The sequence below is a fragment of the Danio aesculapii genome, chromosome 8 (genome assembly GCF_903798145.1).
Source record: "Danio aesculapii chromosome 8, fDanAes4.1, whole genome shotgun sequence".
In the NCBI taxonomy this organism is placed as follows: Eukaryota; Metazoa; Chordata; class Actinopteri; order Cypriniformes; family Danionidae; genus Danio; species Danio aesculapii.
The window spans coordinates 27,290,855-27,308,248 of NC_079442.1; the positions used below are offsets into that span (position 1 = coordinate 27,290,855).

General features: G+C 34.5%; 1 protein-coding gene across 1 annotated transcript in view; it reads right to left on the reverse strand.

Annotated features, from left to right (window-relative positions):
- The window catches only part of prkar2aa (protein kinase, cAMP-dependent, regulatory, type II, alpha A), a 38,106-nt gene that overhangs the window by 6,084 nt on the left and 14,628 nt on the right, over positions 1 to 17,394 (reverse strand). The window contains exons 2-7 of the mRNA XM_056463531.1: positions 7,744 to 7,779; positions 5,385 to 5,521; positions 2,780 to 2,886; positions 1,645 to 1,798; positions 1,369 to 1,470; positions 1,145 to 1,219 (exon numbers count right to left, since the gene is read on the reverse strand). Of these exons, the coding sequence (XP_056319506.1) occupies positions 1,145 to 1,219; positions 1,369 to 1,470; positions 1,645 to 1,798; positions 2,780 to 2,886; positions 5,385 to 5,521; positions 7,744 to 7,779 (611 nt within the window). The remainder of the gene's footprint in view (positions 1 to 1,144; positions 1,220 to 1,368; positions 1,471 to 1,644; positions 1,799 to 2,779; positions 2,887 to 5,384; positions 5,522 to 7,743; positions 7,780 to 17,394) is intronic.

Sequence of the window (17,394 nt, forward strand, 5' to 3'; positions counted from 1 at the left end):
AATAAGAAAAAAAGTTTTTTTTTTTTTTTTTTGTTTTGTTTTACTCCCAGACACACAAAAAAGCAGTAATCACAATATCACAATACCGTGATACCGTGGTATTTTTAAGGTTATCAAATGGTCAGAAACTTATACCGGCCCATGGCTAATACAGAATTTATACGTTTTATGAAAAAAAAAAAAACGTTTTTCTTAGTTAGAAAGAACTTAGAAAGATTTTTTAAGTACCCCACTGGCAGATCATTTTATTTGTTATAAGGAAAAACTCTTAATTTTGACTTATTTATTCTGAAGTTGAAAAAATATATATATATATATATATTTTTACCTAATGTAAAAATTTTGTAGATATTTGGACTGGAAACGAAAAAAAAACCAGTAAGAAAAGCATTTTTTTCATTGTGATTATTCATTTTCTGTGCCTGAATACTGTTAGACTTCATAGAAAACCATCAAATAGTGCTATTCAAACTATCTTGTGAAACTGTATTCAAAACGCAATATTTACTGCAGAGAAATAAAATATTGCAATTTCAGTTTTTACCAATATCGTGCAGCCCTAATATCAAATGCTGGGGATTCTGTGAAAAGTGAATGCTGGAGATTGAGATCCATTAGTTCATCAATCTTATTTTCATACAACCTCCAAAATAAGCTCAAGAAAGAACTCTTTTGATGAACAATATAAATCTCTGTTGTACACAAACTGTCAGCTCACGTGCACGTTTAAACCCACGTATGCGTTTATTGTGCGACAGGAAGTTTGTGCTATGAACAGTTTTGTACATGCACAAGACATGGTAACAATGCTGTAAATATTTATTTTGCTTCATAAATCCTCAATGTGTCATTTTGTACTTTAATTTAAATTCTCAATTAATTAAATTAAATTCACTGACACAATCATTCTAATGTTTTGCTATTTGCTATGTAGTATATATTGTCTGCTATGACTGTTTTGTGTAGAGTTAAATTGGAGTTATTATTTAAGACACAGATGTGCAAGAGACAGCAAGTAACAACATATGAAGATTATCAAAATAACTACAAACATATTTCACTAACACCTGGCAACCCAAAAGTGTCTTAAAAGTCTCTCATTTAAAAAACTGGTCTGAAATCCCACTTATTTTTTTGAGCTCACCTGCATGATGATCCTTTCTCCATCCTGAAAAGTTTTTACTCCCAGTACGTCAACAATCTTCATCCTCTCAGACAGCTACAAGACAGAAATACAACATCAGTATATATATATATATATATATATATATATATATATATATATATATATATATATATATATATATATATATATATATATATATGAAAAAAACCACAACAATGCAGCAAAACACAGACTTTTCTCACCTCTAGCGATTTGAGCAGTGGGATAGACTCGATAAAGCATTCATACATCCTTCTTTTTTTCGCATTATTCTTCACTATGAGTCTACGGAAGGTTGCCCGATCCTGAAACAGACACACCATTGACTTAATATCTACATTTGTGCTTGACTCACACCAATTTTTTGTAAAGCTTAAGTGACATTAAGCTATCCAGCGTTTCATGTCCACAAGGTGGTGCTGTTACAGAGCATTTCCTCAGCAGGGTGTGCTGGCAGTCTTGCCCTTTCACACACTCACCAGTCCCCAGAGGGCTCCCTCGTCTTTAGCAATGATGGTTGCAGCACGTGGAGTGTTGTACATGAGGGCCAGCTCTCCAAAACTGCCCTTGTTATTATACTGACCCACACAACAGCCCACGCCATCCTTCTGTACCACAATGTCATAAACACCCCTGCAAATACACAAAAACACACTTTCAGGCAAGACTGCGGTGGAGTTTATACTGTCAATACACTCCAATCTGAATTTCTGACCACTGACATTCAATACAAATGCTTTGGTTAATCAATAAAACGAATGGAATCATTGATGAAGATAATTAATTATTGTCTGTGGCAAGTGAAATGGCACCGATAGTCAAGGGAATGAATGTTAATGAGCGACACCTGTGCCACACACACCACAGAAGAGCTCCAGAGGGACAAAAGGAGGAGCGAGGACCAGGCCTGGGACATTTACACTGATGTTTTGCTGTTTATGCAGCAGATGTTGACAAACGGCTACAGCTTCCGTTTGCTTCGTTTCCTTTGAATAATGGATTAAAGGTCTGCTTTTCGCTCAGTCAGTTCCTGACACTTTGTTAATGAAACCGATTCAACATCTTTAACAAATAATTGTGCACAGTGAACTGCAGTGTTAAAAAAAGAATATACCCATGTATAATTTTTCATGGCAACCTGTACATTGTCATATCAAGTGCAGTTCTTGTGATTAAGAGGAGCTTTTCATTGGAACACAGGATATTATATTACTGTAATAACATGAACATAATACCACTGGTAAATTCATATCTGCAGTAGTTATAAATTCAAAACAATGCAAATGTTGCCATTTTGAAATGCTCCTGTTGACGTCAGAGAGAGTGTGTGAAGATTCGTTTACATGACACTGTTTGCAACTAAAACAGATTTGGCCATTCATTTACATGACAACACCATTTTCAAAACAACACTGTTGTCATTGTGTGTAAACTACAGACACATGATACTGAGAAAATAATAATGTCATGCACATTTTGCGTTCAGTCTGCATGTGCGATCATACGGTCAACTACTGAGCTTGTAGAAGTAATACAAATAGTTGTTTTTTCTTGCAAATAACTTTTGTATATCAAATCACGATGACATCAACCATGACATGGTTTGCTACATACCTCTCGATTACATAAAAATTATCCCCATCATCTCCCTGATCAATGACGTGGTCTTGTGGCTGCACAAGAACCTCAAACATGGCGTCCAGCACCTCTGAAAACTGCTCCTGTAGCAGAAAGACAGAGTCTGATGAAGCAAACAGGCTTGTGTGTTATGGATCATACGATTCTGTATTTTTTAAAAGTATGTTTCCCAGGGTTCACATCAACTAGTAAGAGTGCAAGAACAAAACAAGTTGCAACATTCTTTTGGTTTATCAGGATACGCTATCTTTAAACACAAAACTTGTGGTGCAAGATGCTGAATGAACAAAAGTAGGGGGAAAACAAAAACAACCAACCAGTGATACTCAATACTAGACACCCACATGAACATGAACATACAACAACAATACAGAATAAACAGTTTTTAGTCAGTTTAAAACAAAAAAAAAAAGAAAATGAGTAAATGACTGATGAAATGAATATTACAAATGATTTTGGTGTATATTTTAAGAAGTTGCATCTTATTGTAATAACAATATTAATATATATATTAGGACTGCACAATATATCATTTCAGCATCGATATCTCAATATGTGTGTCCGCAATAGTCACATCGCAGGATCTGCAATGTTGAGTTGTGATCATAGTTGATCAACACAACAGTTGAGAATATGTGATATTTGTGAGGTCATCACAAATTAGAACCATAAAAGAGTCAAAGTTTATCATTTGCATGTGTTTTTTTTTTTATTTATAGTAGCAATATATAAAGTAGAATGATTTCACTTAAGAGTGTAAATTTCCAATTGCTAAACATTTTTCTTTTTTTTTTTTTTTTTACAAACGATAAAGTAACAGAACACAATAAAAAAACAAAAATTTCATAAAATAAAACATATGACAATAACAGTAACAATATAATAGTAACAAACAATATCAATAACTAAATATACATTGGTCAGAGAGGGTCAACCCTTCATTTATTCGCTCAACTTTAGTTTAGTTATTATCAGCTGTAATTTAAAAAGAGGATTAAGAGGGGGAGTGCAATGGGTCATGAATTGAAAAATGTTTGTTCTGTGGATGGGAATTAGATGGTTATATTTTTATATTTCTACAAAGATCGGATGGAGTAATTTAATGTATTCAGTCCACTTGAACCAGATATTTCTAAATGCATTAATCTGGAGTCGAAGGGAGAATGTAATTTTTTCCATCACATGTCTTGTAATTGCTTTTTTGGCCACAATTATCAAAATATCAAGTAGGCATTTTTCAGATTTACCTATTTGGATATCAAAGCTTCCAAAATAAAATAACCATGAATTGAAAGGCTAATGTGATATTAAGTATGTGTTCTATTACTCCATGTACTTCTACCTCATGTGCATAAGTTTTAAAGGCATTTCAAAAAGTTTAAAGCATTCGGGCACAAAAAAGAAGTACATCTGAGACTTTAATGAGCAATTATTTTCCTGAATGAATACAATGAAGACTATACAGTAAGGTTGGGCGACGTCAACCAATTTACAAAATAATATTAAGGTTAGAGCCGATGGAGCTGAATGTACCTTTAAAGACATGTGAGCAACAAAAATTTAAGTTACCGCAAAAGTTGGGCGATGTCAACCAATTTGCCATCGTACGATGTCTAATATGAAACATCGCAATGGACAATGGCATCGTCGAAGGCGGCGGTGAATTAATTATTTAGGAGTAATTAATTATTTCATAACAAATTAATTATTTGTTGCCTACCGTTTCAACTATCTGACCCGCATGGTCTTTTTTTTTATTTCGTTGTAAAATGCCATTTTAAAACTAAGATGTAGTAGTGTAAACGGGGCCCACGTATGTATTTTTCGTGAGTTGCGACAGGGGCGGGGCGGACGATCACGATGCTGGCTCAGCATCGTCGTGTCTAACGACCATCGGCGATGACATCGTCTATCGGCCCAACCCTACTATACAGTGTTATTTTACATTATATTATTTAATTTCTGTGTATGAATACTGTTTGACTCTATGGAAAACCATAAAGCACTGTTTATTTTACTTTTTTGTTTCTCTAATGTAATTATTTTTGCTCACAATTTATTATTTTTAATACATGGTTCACACCCTTAGAAAAATCACCCCAATCATTCATAATTAATGATTGCTTTGCAAACAGAACCATTCAACCCATGTGGTGAACCTGTATTTATTTCGCAATATATATGGCAGGAAAACAAAATATTGCTATGTCAGATTTTTCCAATATCGTCCAGCCCTAATGTGTAATATAAAAAACAGCAACAAAATGTTTAAGTATTATAAACTCAAATGAATGCAAAAAGCCCTATTTTGAAAGCTCAGTTCTTGTTCTTGTTATCCTTGAAATGAAAAATGTGTGTATGTGTGAACCATATGACAAAAAAATATCAGCAAAAAAATAAAGAAGTGCAAATTATTATGTGAAAAGATGTCCTCCATCGTGATGAACTGACAGTGGCTGGTTTAGTAGAGCACGTGTAATCAGAAACCAAACGTGACTGACTGGCTTGCAAACAGCCCAGCAGTGCTGTTTACAGTTTGCAGCATTCATATCTGCTCATGTGTGTGTGTGTGTGTGCGTACCTGATCAAGAGCCTTGAACAGAAGAATGTCCTTGCAGGCCTCCTGTAATCTACAACGCTGCTCATCTGTTTTTGGATGGACAACTCTAGGCTCAGAATCTTCCTCATCATCATCAGGGTTAAAGGCCTCCGCGCACACTATCAAAAGAAGTTACTGTTATTTACACAAGTTCAGTCATCACCAAATTTACATGCATGATATTACAAAACACTGGAAAAGGAGTTCATTTGTTTTTATAGAGCAGTTCACACTTGGTCACTTTATGCACTCTCTAATCGGATAGCCATCTCATTTGAAAAAAAAGGTCCATTTATGATTTGATATAAGGGAAATTTAAGACTTTTAAAAGACACTATTAAGACCGTTATGAATGAAATTTTAGACGTATACAGGGCTAAACATTAAGGATTTTTTTCTAGTGGCCCAGTTGGGTGAAATGGATTAATTTGTTTTTACTTGCCACAAACGAAAGAAAATCAAATGTAAATATTTCTTAGCCACATATTTTAATGTGTTACGCTAAATTCTATACACTTTTTATTTTAAAATGACAAAAAAAAAAAACATAGTTAAAAATGGAGACATTTACATAAAAAAAAATCAAAAATATATATTTGTTGTTTTGGTCCAAATTGACTGAGTATAACTCCTGTCCATCCTAATGTGTTTCTGTTATAACACTTTAAGTTTCTTGCCTATTTATAAATATTATATCTACTCTAGGCATGGGACGATAACATACCGTGGTTTGGAAAAGTCAAGGTTTTAAAACAGACAAATTTTTTTGCTATACTGTTCCTACAGTATGTGTCAGATTTTTTATTTACGTTATTTTTGTTTAGTTTTTATGGACAACAATGTCTCAAGCAGAAAAGATATACAAAGATGCTGTTTTAAATTGTAAAGAAACCAATAAAGACAGCAGAAGTCAAAGATTGATTTGAATTATTTGTTTACTGTTCCAAAATATTTTACATGTTTCTCAAAATAAAATATACTGTGTTCAAAGGGGAAAAAGTTGTTGTTTTTTACCCAGACATTTTTTAAAGAATCTATTTTAGAGCAGTGATCACAATACAGTCAAACCATGATAATTTTATCCAAGGTAATCATACCATCAGAATCTTTTACCGGCCCATGCCTAGTTCACTCCAACTTACTTCGGTAAAAAGTTTCGTTCCATGATTAGGAAATTTATTTTGAGAAAATTGCTTAACTAAACTTAAAAAAACTTAAATATAAAAAATAAAGTTTATTTAAAATATAATTTAAACATTTTATTGAGATGGATGTTGGCTCGACTGGGTAACTTTACTTGGACAGAGGAAAAAGAAGACCTGTATAAATGATTTAAGACCTACAAAACAATGTTTCAGTGATTTTAGGACTTTAAGACATCCGCGAACATCCTGGATATGATTTTTAGGTGATATGATCTTCAAAATCCACAATATATGCAAATGTAACTTAAAAAGTGGTGTATCTGAAACATTTTAAAATGCTTTTTTTTTTAACAGAAATGTCAGCAACAACAGTGCTCATGTACGTAAACCGCTCACAAACCTCTTTTAAATTCATATTTTTATTAGGAAGCTATACAATATTATATTCGTGCACATACATTAGATTAGTCAGTACTGAAGTCAAATATGGAGCTTATCTAACTAAATAACTTACGATAACAGTCCAAAAACTAGTCCACCCAAATTTATATGTTATAGAAAAATATTAAACACAAATTAAAAAATGAGGGAAAAAAAATCAAGAGAAGCAAAAAACACACAAAAATTTTTTTTTAATTAAATCTTGTAGGTTGTAATTTTCTAAATGTTTGGTGACTAAAATATTATTGTAATAAATATATCTGTTTAATAAATTGTTTAGTTTAAATGCACCAAAATACATTGCCTATATTCACTGAGAAATAGGGTGCACTCAGTTATGCTGAGCACTGTATCTCTTATAATATTATATATGTAGGCTTCAGCCTTTGTAAGTCACTCATGTTCCAGAAAAACACTCACACAAGGCAGACTCCATGATCGGACAATAGACAATACGCAACTTCACGAAAAAAGACTATTGTTGTCATTGTGTAAAACATGCCTTTACAGGTAAAGCAAATCTTGATGGCCTCACGACCATGTGGGACCTGCACATAATCAAAAAGCGTCAAGGGAGCGCATTCAGTAAAAAGGGGATTTTTACTGGAACACAGTTGAAAGGGGCAGAAGGACTGGCGACGTAATTACTATAAAACAAACACGAGGGGAAATGACGGAAAGGCAGAGCACTTATCTGACACTCACACACACACTTTAAACCACATGATTAGTGCAATGACGTCAAACAAACTCACCCGACACTCTCCGGTTAAATCTGCTGGGGGGAGGAGCTGTGGAGAGAAAGACAGAGAAAGAGATCGAGTTAATTCAACTGCGTTAACCATCAAACTCAGTCTCCAGATCTCACATGTGCCCTTGAGTATCTGTGTGGGTGTGTTAAATATTCGCTAAGGTCAGGCAAAGGCCTGTCCTACAGGCTGTACCAGTTTTTGGAGATTGCAATTATGTGTGTAGGATCAGATCCGAGTCTCAGGAACCCTGCAGGTCTGACACCCCCCTCCTGCCCCCTTTCTCACAGTGCTGTTACAATCCTGCACTCCATTAACTCTTTGGTGTAAAACTAGCAGTAATCTTCCTCTCACAAGCACTCTAACTTATTAGTGAAATACAGTGTTAATACGATGATCTGTTTAGGACCAGTACCTCTGTAGCAAACACATTTACATATTGCGAAACAACACTTGTGGTGTTTAAAGGGCTCCTTGATAATTATTTCACTTTTTAAACTTTGGTTATTGTGTAACGCTGTTGTCTGAGGATAAACAACATCTGCAATGACTCCGTGCTCAAAGTTCAATGCAAAGTGAGAATTTTTCTTTCACAAACAGCTGGTGGGAAACAACAAAAACCACAACAACAAGCTTCCTTCCTGGGTTTGTGATGTCAACAAATAAAAAAATGTACATAAACCCAGACAACTTGCACTACTTACTATACTTCAATAATACAGACCCCTAGGTTTTCCACAATTTTTCGATCCAAAGCAAAATCAACAAACAGTAAAAAAAATGTAAATAATCTCATAAAACATCCATTTCCAAACCATATATTCAAATTATATTTATTTCAGTTTGCAATTAATTGTTTTACATGACTTATAGACGTTGCATACAAAGCGCACGTGATCTATTTGAGCGTCTCTCGAAAAATGACGTCTCACCTGTGCCCTCACAATCCTTACACGGAAGTGGGGGGTAAAAGTTTTGCAGCCTGTGCAGTAAGCAGACGCAGATGAAGCGCGAGTGATTCATATGAAGTCAATGCAAAGATGCGATTAAACATCATGTGGCGGAAATCAAGTGAATAACACGGCGCAAATTGGGTGTTTTGTGCGTTTGACCTACTTCAGACTGTAAAAGAAAGAGGGAACAAACATCTAACAAACAGAGCAATGGAACAGACAGAGAAGCAAGCAGATGCTGGACGTGACCGAATTTAAGGACATTATTTTGCTTTACACTTATGATACAAAAAATTATTTCGTTTAACTCTTTCCCTGCCGTTGACGTGTTTTATAGCAATCCATGTTTTAGGTGTATTATGGTAGGGGAAGCCCTAACCCATGTCCTGAGTGAGGTACATGATGTCAGATGCTCTTGGTATGAAATCTGAGAAAGTAAGATCGTGGGTAAAAATAAGAGTTATACATCCTTCCTTTGGCTTAATCCGTTTTATATACATACGTTTTCTATCTTGTCTTGACAAGAGACCAAAGAAAAAAAGCTTTGATGATTTGTGTCATTGTGTCAGATTGCACACCTAACATAGTAGGCTACCTAATATGGTAAATATGATATCATATATAGCCTATATTTTTTATATTTATATATACATTTTTAATCATAAAATTGTCTGCAAATTTTTTTTTCAATTCAATTTTTCAATTCACCTTTATTTGTATAGCGCTTATACAATGTAGATTGTGTCAAAGCAGCTTCACATAAAAGGTCACAGTAAATAGGAACAGTGTAGTTCAGTTTGTAGTGTTTAAGTTCAGTTCAGTTTAGCTCAGTTCAGTGTGGTTTAATAATCACTACTGAGAGTCCAAATACTGAAGAGCAAATCCAACGATGCGCAGCTCTACAGATCCTGAACCATGCAAGCCAGTGGCGACAGCGGAGAGGGAAAAAAAACTTCACTAAAGGCGGAAGTGAAGAAAAAAAACCTTGAGAGAAACCAGGCTCAGTTGGGCATGACCATTTTAATTTCTCCGCTGGCCAAACGTCTTGTGCAGAGCTGCAGTCTCAGTGGCGGATTTTCTAGGAATTACAACCACCCTTCTCCTCTCTCTGCTTCCAATACTTTCCTGCCTGTAACCTCCATTGTCCTATCCAATTAAAGGTGGAAAAACCCTTTAAAAAAGTTTTTCAACTTAAAGTAGCTGTTTAAAATGTTACTACTGTGCTGCAAAATGTCTTTATGTAATAATAATTATAATAAAAACATTAAATGTTAAAAAGCTCTCATGTAGCACATCATTTGCCAAATGTTAATCTTGTTTGTTTAGTCTTAATTTGATTTAATTCAATACATTTAATTTAATTCAGGTTTACACCTTATTTTGTTACAAAAGAATGAAAATATTAAACATAGAAAAAAGTAAAACAAACATTTGTAGGGTTCTATTATTGTAAAAACTAAGAAATATTTTGACTGTGCAAGCTGAATTACTTGTAAGTTTTTTGATTACTAAACTTTCATTTAACCATTACAGTAAACCACAGAATAAAAAAAGAATCTGTATGTAAAAAAAAAGCAGTTTCATATGGCCCAACATGTCTGAACACATTCTTAAAGTAATTAACCTGCCGCAAAATATGCACATTTCATTAGACACAACATGCTTGCTCACGTTACATGCCACCGAATCAGTTCTATTCACACGTAAGCATTTAGATTTGCACCTCTTTGTAAATGACTTAACACAGCATGTGAGTGTGTGTGCGTACTATGCCCAGATAAAGCAGCTCAATAGCTAGGCGTGTAGTGAGAGCACTCAGAGAGATGAGTGCGTGCATGAGCGTGAGACGGACCGCTTCAGCCTCACGTGGAGGGGATATCAAGTGGCCCGAGCTGCCATGACAACAAAATACAAGGAAGACCTCTTCATCTCTATAACAACTATAACCCCCAAATACACACCCACACATTCACGGTCTCTTCTGCCAGCCACTGAGAGACAGAGATTAGCAGTTTATACTGATTATTTTTTTTTATATATATTTGTATATTTTTACTAGTACCATTTACTGTGTTTACTATGTTTTTATTAAATAAATAAACATGTTCTTTTTGATGTAAACTTTGTAAATGGTTTGGCAATACATCTGTCATGCCAATAAAGCGATTATTGAATTGATTTGAATTTAACTGAATTGAGAGATACACAGGCAGAAAGACACAGAAAGGAAGCAAAGGGAAGGAAAAAATTATAATATTAAAACTTAATATTAGGGGTGTTAAAATGAATGGTTTCTTTGATGCACCGTGATGCAGACGCAAACAATTTAGTATCGGTTCAGTAATAATCATAACTGGTTATTATGAACTGACGTCACTTATCTCATAAGCATTATATGGCGGTAGTTTACTAAGGCGAGAGAGGAGACCGTGAGTCATTAAAACTCTCCAACTACTTAAAAGCAGATAACTGTGCACAATTCACTGTGGGTTTGCTGGACAGTCTTTCACTGAAAGGGAATTATATCAGAACCCAGCTAGTAAAAAATAAAAGCTGAAAACTCTCTCTTTTTTCACTCTCTGTGGTCCCTTTGACCTGCTGGCGTGTTCATGAGGTAACGTTTTATCTCCTCTCGGCTGTTACAACAATAATTTTACTTGTGAATCCAGACACAAGCGTGTCTGCACAGCAAGTTCTACACCGCATCGCCATCTATGATGGTTTAGCTGATTGCGTTGGCCATTTAACATCAGTGTCCGTGTCACTGATTTTGCTGAACAGTGCCAGAGCTGTGCTGACCTTTAGAGCCAATCACAATAGCCAAATTCTGTAACCTAACAGTTTTTTTTTGTTTTTTTGTTGCTATAATCGGGTCTCCACACATCTATCAACATAAAAAGCATGAAAAAGTCAACTCGGTAACTTTGTTAAGGTAAACATTTCCTTGCATGCATGAGGAAACGTGTGTCCTTCAGATTTTACTCCCCAATTGTCATGGGATGGAGATCTTATTATAATAATATTACTGTCCCTTAATCTGCACTTATTTACCGATTTTGCTGCAACAGTTTACTATTTTTATTGTTTACTTGCTGTTAGGGGAATATATCGTTTCAGCATCGATATCGCAATGTGATCATTCACAGTAGTCACATTGCGAGTATATGCAATGTTGAGTCTGATTTATAATTGATCATTTGCTGTGTTCTTGAGGCCTTTGACTGTAAGAGGGTTTTAAAAGCAGTCAGGGATAAGAAATCATACTATTTGTAACTTTGAAAAATTACCAGCGATTAACTTTACTGAATTGTTTATAAAACGAAGACTATGCTGTATTATTTTGCATTTAATTATTCAATTACGGCATACCTAAATACATTTCAACTTCCTCTGAAAACAATAAGACACTGTTTATTTTTTTTGTCTTTTTCTCTATTGAATTTATCAATGCTATCATGTTTTATGCACTCCCCTACAGAATCATACCTAAAATTATAAATTCTCTCCAAACAGTTTTTCAACTCCCACTGTAAATAATGCTGGGTTCCACACAATCGATTTGAGTTGGGACAACATGAAGGAATTAAATTAACTTACAAATTTAAGTGGGTTGAACATAAAACAATTAAGTTGTCTAAAAAATAAAATCTCCAGAATTGTGTTGTTTCAGCTCTATTTAAATCAGCAGTTTGAACAAACAGTAAACGCCATATTTTCAGTGCATCTAGTGAAAATGTATTTATAGTCGCAAAATATCTCCAATTTCCAATATTGTGCAGCCCTACTTGCTTTAACAGGTAAAGATTTGCACTGTCTGGTCAGATAAAAACATTGCACGTTCTGTTGTTGGATGTACCAAAGAACATAAGAGTTTCCATTGTGTTGAACTTCATTTTTAATGGAAATGTGCTAAAGAATATGGGCAAAGTGTTGTATATTTGAGCAACTATTTCTTTTTACCAGCAAGGGTCAGTTCAATGCTGTTTGTGAAGGATGGGTCAACACATTTACATAACATCAAGTCATTCAGCAGATGCTTTTATTTGTGTGCTTTTATATTGCATCAAGTGCTACAAATTTCATTCAAGATAAAAAAATATATATATAAAAATTGTATAAAATAATTTTGTATGAGACAAATACATGTGTAAAGTAAGGAGGGATTAGAAAAATTGTTTCTTTTTATTTTTCTTTGAAGTCAAGAACTCACAGTCATGGGTATTTAGGTGTCTTCTGAATGTTGGCAGGGATTCAGCAGTTTGTATGGGAAAGAGATCTTTCCACCAGAGAGGAACAGTGAATGAAAAGGTTCTGGTAAGTGATTTAGAACCTCTCCGTTATAGTATGACACTCATTTACCGACCAGAGGTTTCTGGAGGGGTGTAGATTTATAGATTTACAGGTAGGATGGTGCAGAGTCTTAGTTTTTTCTACGATATATAATAGGATTAAATACATATAACTACACCAGAGCAAAGATAAAAGTTAAATAAATAGTAATGCTTCATAGTTTTCTCATTATTTACATACAGAAACAATCAAACATAAAATTACATTGTCATCGTTGTATAAATGATTTAAAAATAAGAATATTTAATATATTTAAATTTTTAATAAGTAATATAACTCTGCGGTGGGACTATTGCAGGTATACACATTGCGATATCAATGCTCAAATTATATATTGTGCAGCCCTACTAGGAATTTTGAGAATATTTCCAAATGTTTGATCTGAAAGTGCTTGTTAATATGCTAGGCTAATGTTTCCATGGAGAGCAGAGCTTTGTATTTATTTGATCTCAAAAATGCTCACTATTGGCGTAAACACACACTTATTACATACTTTAAAGATCAGTGGCAGATCTGTGTTTTCTATAAAGATAAAAGAATTGTATTAATAGTGTAATGTTTATTCGCAAACACCAGCAAACCTGAACTGATCCATAAAATGCTACTTGATGATTTATGTCAACTTGACTCAATAAATTGACAACGACTCCATAAACTTATCTACTAACATTCATAAACATCCGGATAGAGTCTAGAAGTTGCATTAGTTGACATAAGTTTGAACACTGATGGCTTTTAGTAGACAAACAGGGTGTCTGTCTTTGCTCGCACCCAAATAGGATCAAATTTGACAAGCTATAATAAATTATCAGTGGGCTATTGTGAGCTGACACTTCACAGAGACAATCTGGGACTTACATAAAAAAAAGGGCATTACCAGGAAAAAAAGAAAAAAAAAAAAGTGTAAATCCACAGATGTCCCATTTAAGAGGACGGTTCACACAAATATGAGTTGGTCATGATTGAGTCTTCATGCATTAGTTTGCGCCCATATCATTTTGTTTGATACACACAGAAAAAAAAGAGCAGTTAGTGACACGATAGGATCACAAAAGATGGTTATTTACTGAAAATCCTCCCCTCCACCGATGTTCTCATGTGAAGAGGATCATGTGACACTCAAGACTGGCAATTCCACTTTGCTATTACTCAGAAAAGTTGCATTATAAAACAAATTAAAATAGAAACGGTTTAACATTTTCTGTGCTCAGCAGAAGAATATTAAATCAAACAAATTGAAAACAAGTAGAGGGTGTGTAAACAAGTTTCTGTTTAGGGTGTACTATCCCTCCTTTAATGAATTTTTTGTTCATTTTCATTTTGACTGCTTATAAAAGTCAGCAAGGTATCATTTATATCTAATACTTTTATACTAATAAGAGTTTGTTCAAATCCTCAATGGTAATAATAATAATAGTATAAGCAAATACTACTTACAAACAACAGCAGCTTGAGAATTACAAAACTTAAGTTTGTCCTGTCTGTCTTTTTATCTTCCTCCATGCCATTCTAGATGTCCTCATGCACACACAGTCTTATCACTGCTGGCAAATATTAGCCAGAAGGAGAGAGAGAGAGCGAGAGAGACTTGTAATTTTTAAAGTAAACAATGTGTGTGTGTGTGATCTCTGTGATGGTTTGGCTAAAATTGCTCATGATCATGTGAGAGTCAGCAACTGAACTGCACACATTTGCTTGCGGTCTCTTAAATATAAAATGCAGAAATAATCATACCAAAATAAACTAATAGGCTAATATGCTAATAATACTAATGTGTAGGGTGTAACGATTCACCTGAATACAATTCAGGATACTAATCTCACAATTCACGATTTAGTCACAATTTTTATTACAAAATGATTTTAAACAAATTTAAGGTAAAGAGCTCTTTCATTTTTTTCTTGATTGCTGCACATTTTTGCTAAATAATATATTTTCTGCCATAACCAAATTGCTATTTTAAAAACAAATTTCAAAAAAAGGATAATACAAACTAAAGCCTCATTAATACGAACAAACTAAAACTGTGACTGTGCTGGGATTTTACATTTTTTAAAAGAAGCATATCTTTTCTGGCAGCATATGCTTCTTCTGGCATATTCTGGCATAAACTGAGGTCTTTGCACATTTACAATGTCCCCTGCTGAAATATGGCGTTAATTGCGCAGTGCAAATGGCGCAATACGCACGAATTGCGCAGCGCGAATTGAGGGTTTGGCGCGCTTAACGCTGGAGTTCAAAAATCGGAACTTTAGCAGACATTCGCACCGCGTTGACCAATCAGGAGCTTGCTCTTGTGGGGTGTGATTATAACGTAGCGCCTGTTGTTGGTGTCCCGGGGGAAATCCTCCTGCCTGCACCGACAACAGTTCAGTGTTGCCAACTTAGCAATTTTGTTGCTAGATTTAGCAACTTTTCATACTACCCTAGCAACTTTTTTTTTTAAAAAGCACCTAGCAACAAATTTAGCAATTTTTAACATCCATTTGGCTACTTTTAGCAATTTTTAAAAAAGTGACTCAAAAGAGCAGTGGCTGCATGCTTCACTCAACACACACATTTCACATTCAAGTTAAATTGCTAGCTTAGATTGTTTTCATAACTGTTAATTTTTGTTAACATGTATAATTGTTGGTAATTTAGGAAGCAATAAATTCCAATAGTGCTACAATTGTTACTTTCACAAATGTGTTAATTTTACAAGTTAAAATGAGTAAGTACACAGGCTGTGATTGTTTAAAAGAAAGGAAGTGTCCATTATCAGTGTTATATTCAAAAATAAAAAATTCTTATCAAAAACTATATTTTTCATACAAATTTAAATGGACATATTTCACAATGTTGTTGCTGAAATGGCCAGTCAATAAAATTACTTGAAAACTGAAAATTATATCATCATTTTAAAATGCTCACAAAGATTAATTAATCATAAAAAGAACAACAAAAAAAAAGAATTTTGTTAAATAGTACCAAAATTAGATTGACATATCATTATATATTATATTATATTATTTTGGGAAAATAATAGTTTCTTTAACTTAATTAATAAAGTTACAAATGTAAATAAAGATAAAAATGTAACAATCCTGCATGAATTTTACACCAGTCCTCAGTGTAACAATCCTTCAGAAATTACTCTGATATGATTTTTTTTAAACATTTTTAATATTGTCAATGTGGATAAACAAAAGAAAATCAGGCTCATATAACGCTGATGTTACTGGCTTTTATAAATAAACAAGACACTTCAGTTGTAGCCATGTATTTTCATGAACACTTCTTGCTCGTCAGGGGTTTGTGGAGGTTTGGATAACTAAATCAAAATCTCACTATGCTTCACAACCGGCTGTATTTTCTCTCTCTGTGTCCTGCTGTAAGCAATCAATCTTAATGTCTCCATGTCCCCCTTTTCCTTTACTCTTTAAAAACTTTGTCTATCTTTCTGCAGCGCTTCATTTCTCCCCCTCTCTCTCTCTTTAGCCCTTATAAGGAAGTGTGGATCTGTCGCACTCTGTGCCTGTGGATTTAACCCTTTACTGGCAGCTAAAAGGATTACTTGAAATGATGAATGAGCATGGATAAAATCTACAACACCTTAAATCAGAATCAGATTTTTGCTCAAAAACAGCCATTTCATTTAGTTTTAATAAAGTCCCTAGAAGCATGTGAAGATTCAGTGCTGCTCAATATATCTGCAAAATGTGTTTGTGTGCATGATATGAAAGTTAGAAGCAAGGTCAGTCGTGCCTCTGATTAGACGAGGCCATTTGTCTGCTTAATCTGCTCCCAGACTGGACAAAGTCACTGCCTGTTCTTTCAATTTCTCTCTGATTGGCTAATACGGTATTATGCGGGGCAAGCTGACGGTCAAGGCACAGCCAATCAAAGCATACACCTTGTGACCAGAGACCTCTCATTGGCTGAACTCTTGTTCCACTGACCTGCTCTCCTTGAGCCGCCACCACTAATCAGTCTGACCTATACATCTTGCTAAGGAGTAAACTTGTAATGTATCCCAGCATGCAAAACTGGGCAATCTGTTTGCACCAAAACTATTTTTTTTCATTACGACAGTTTAAATCCAGTGGTGTTTTTGGGCTAACATACTTCTTGTTTAGAAGCTCAGAATGAGAGTAATGTTTACTATTAGTCGAGTAGGAAAAGAGAGAGAGGAAATTAAAGATTAGATTTAATTGGAAACTAAAATAGTGTAAGCAACAATGCAGATAATGTGCACGATTTCCACATCCTGCCTAACCTCTGGCCTTACCCACGATTCCTTGAGAATGAAGAGTTCTGCTGCACTGCTCTAACAATGAATGGATTTGTGCCTCATATATACTCTGCAACTGTA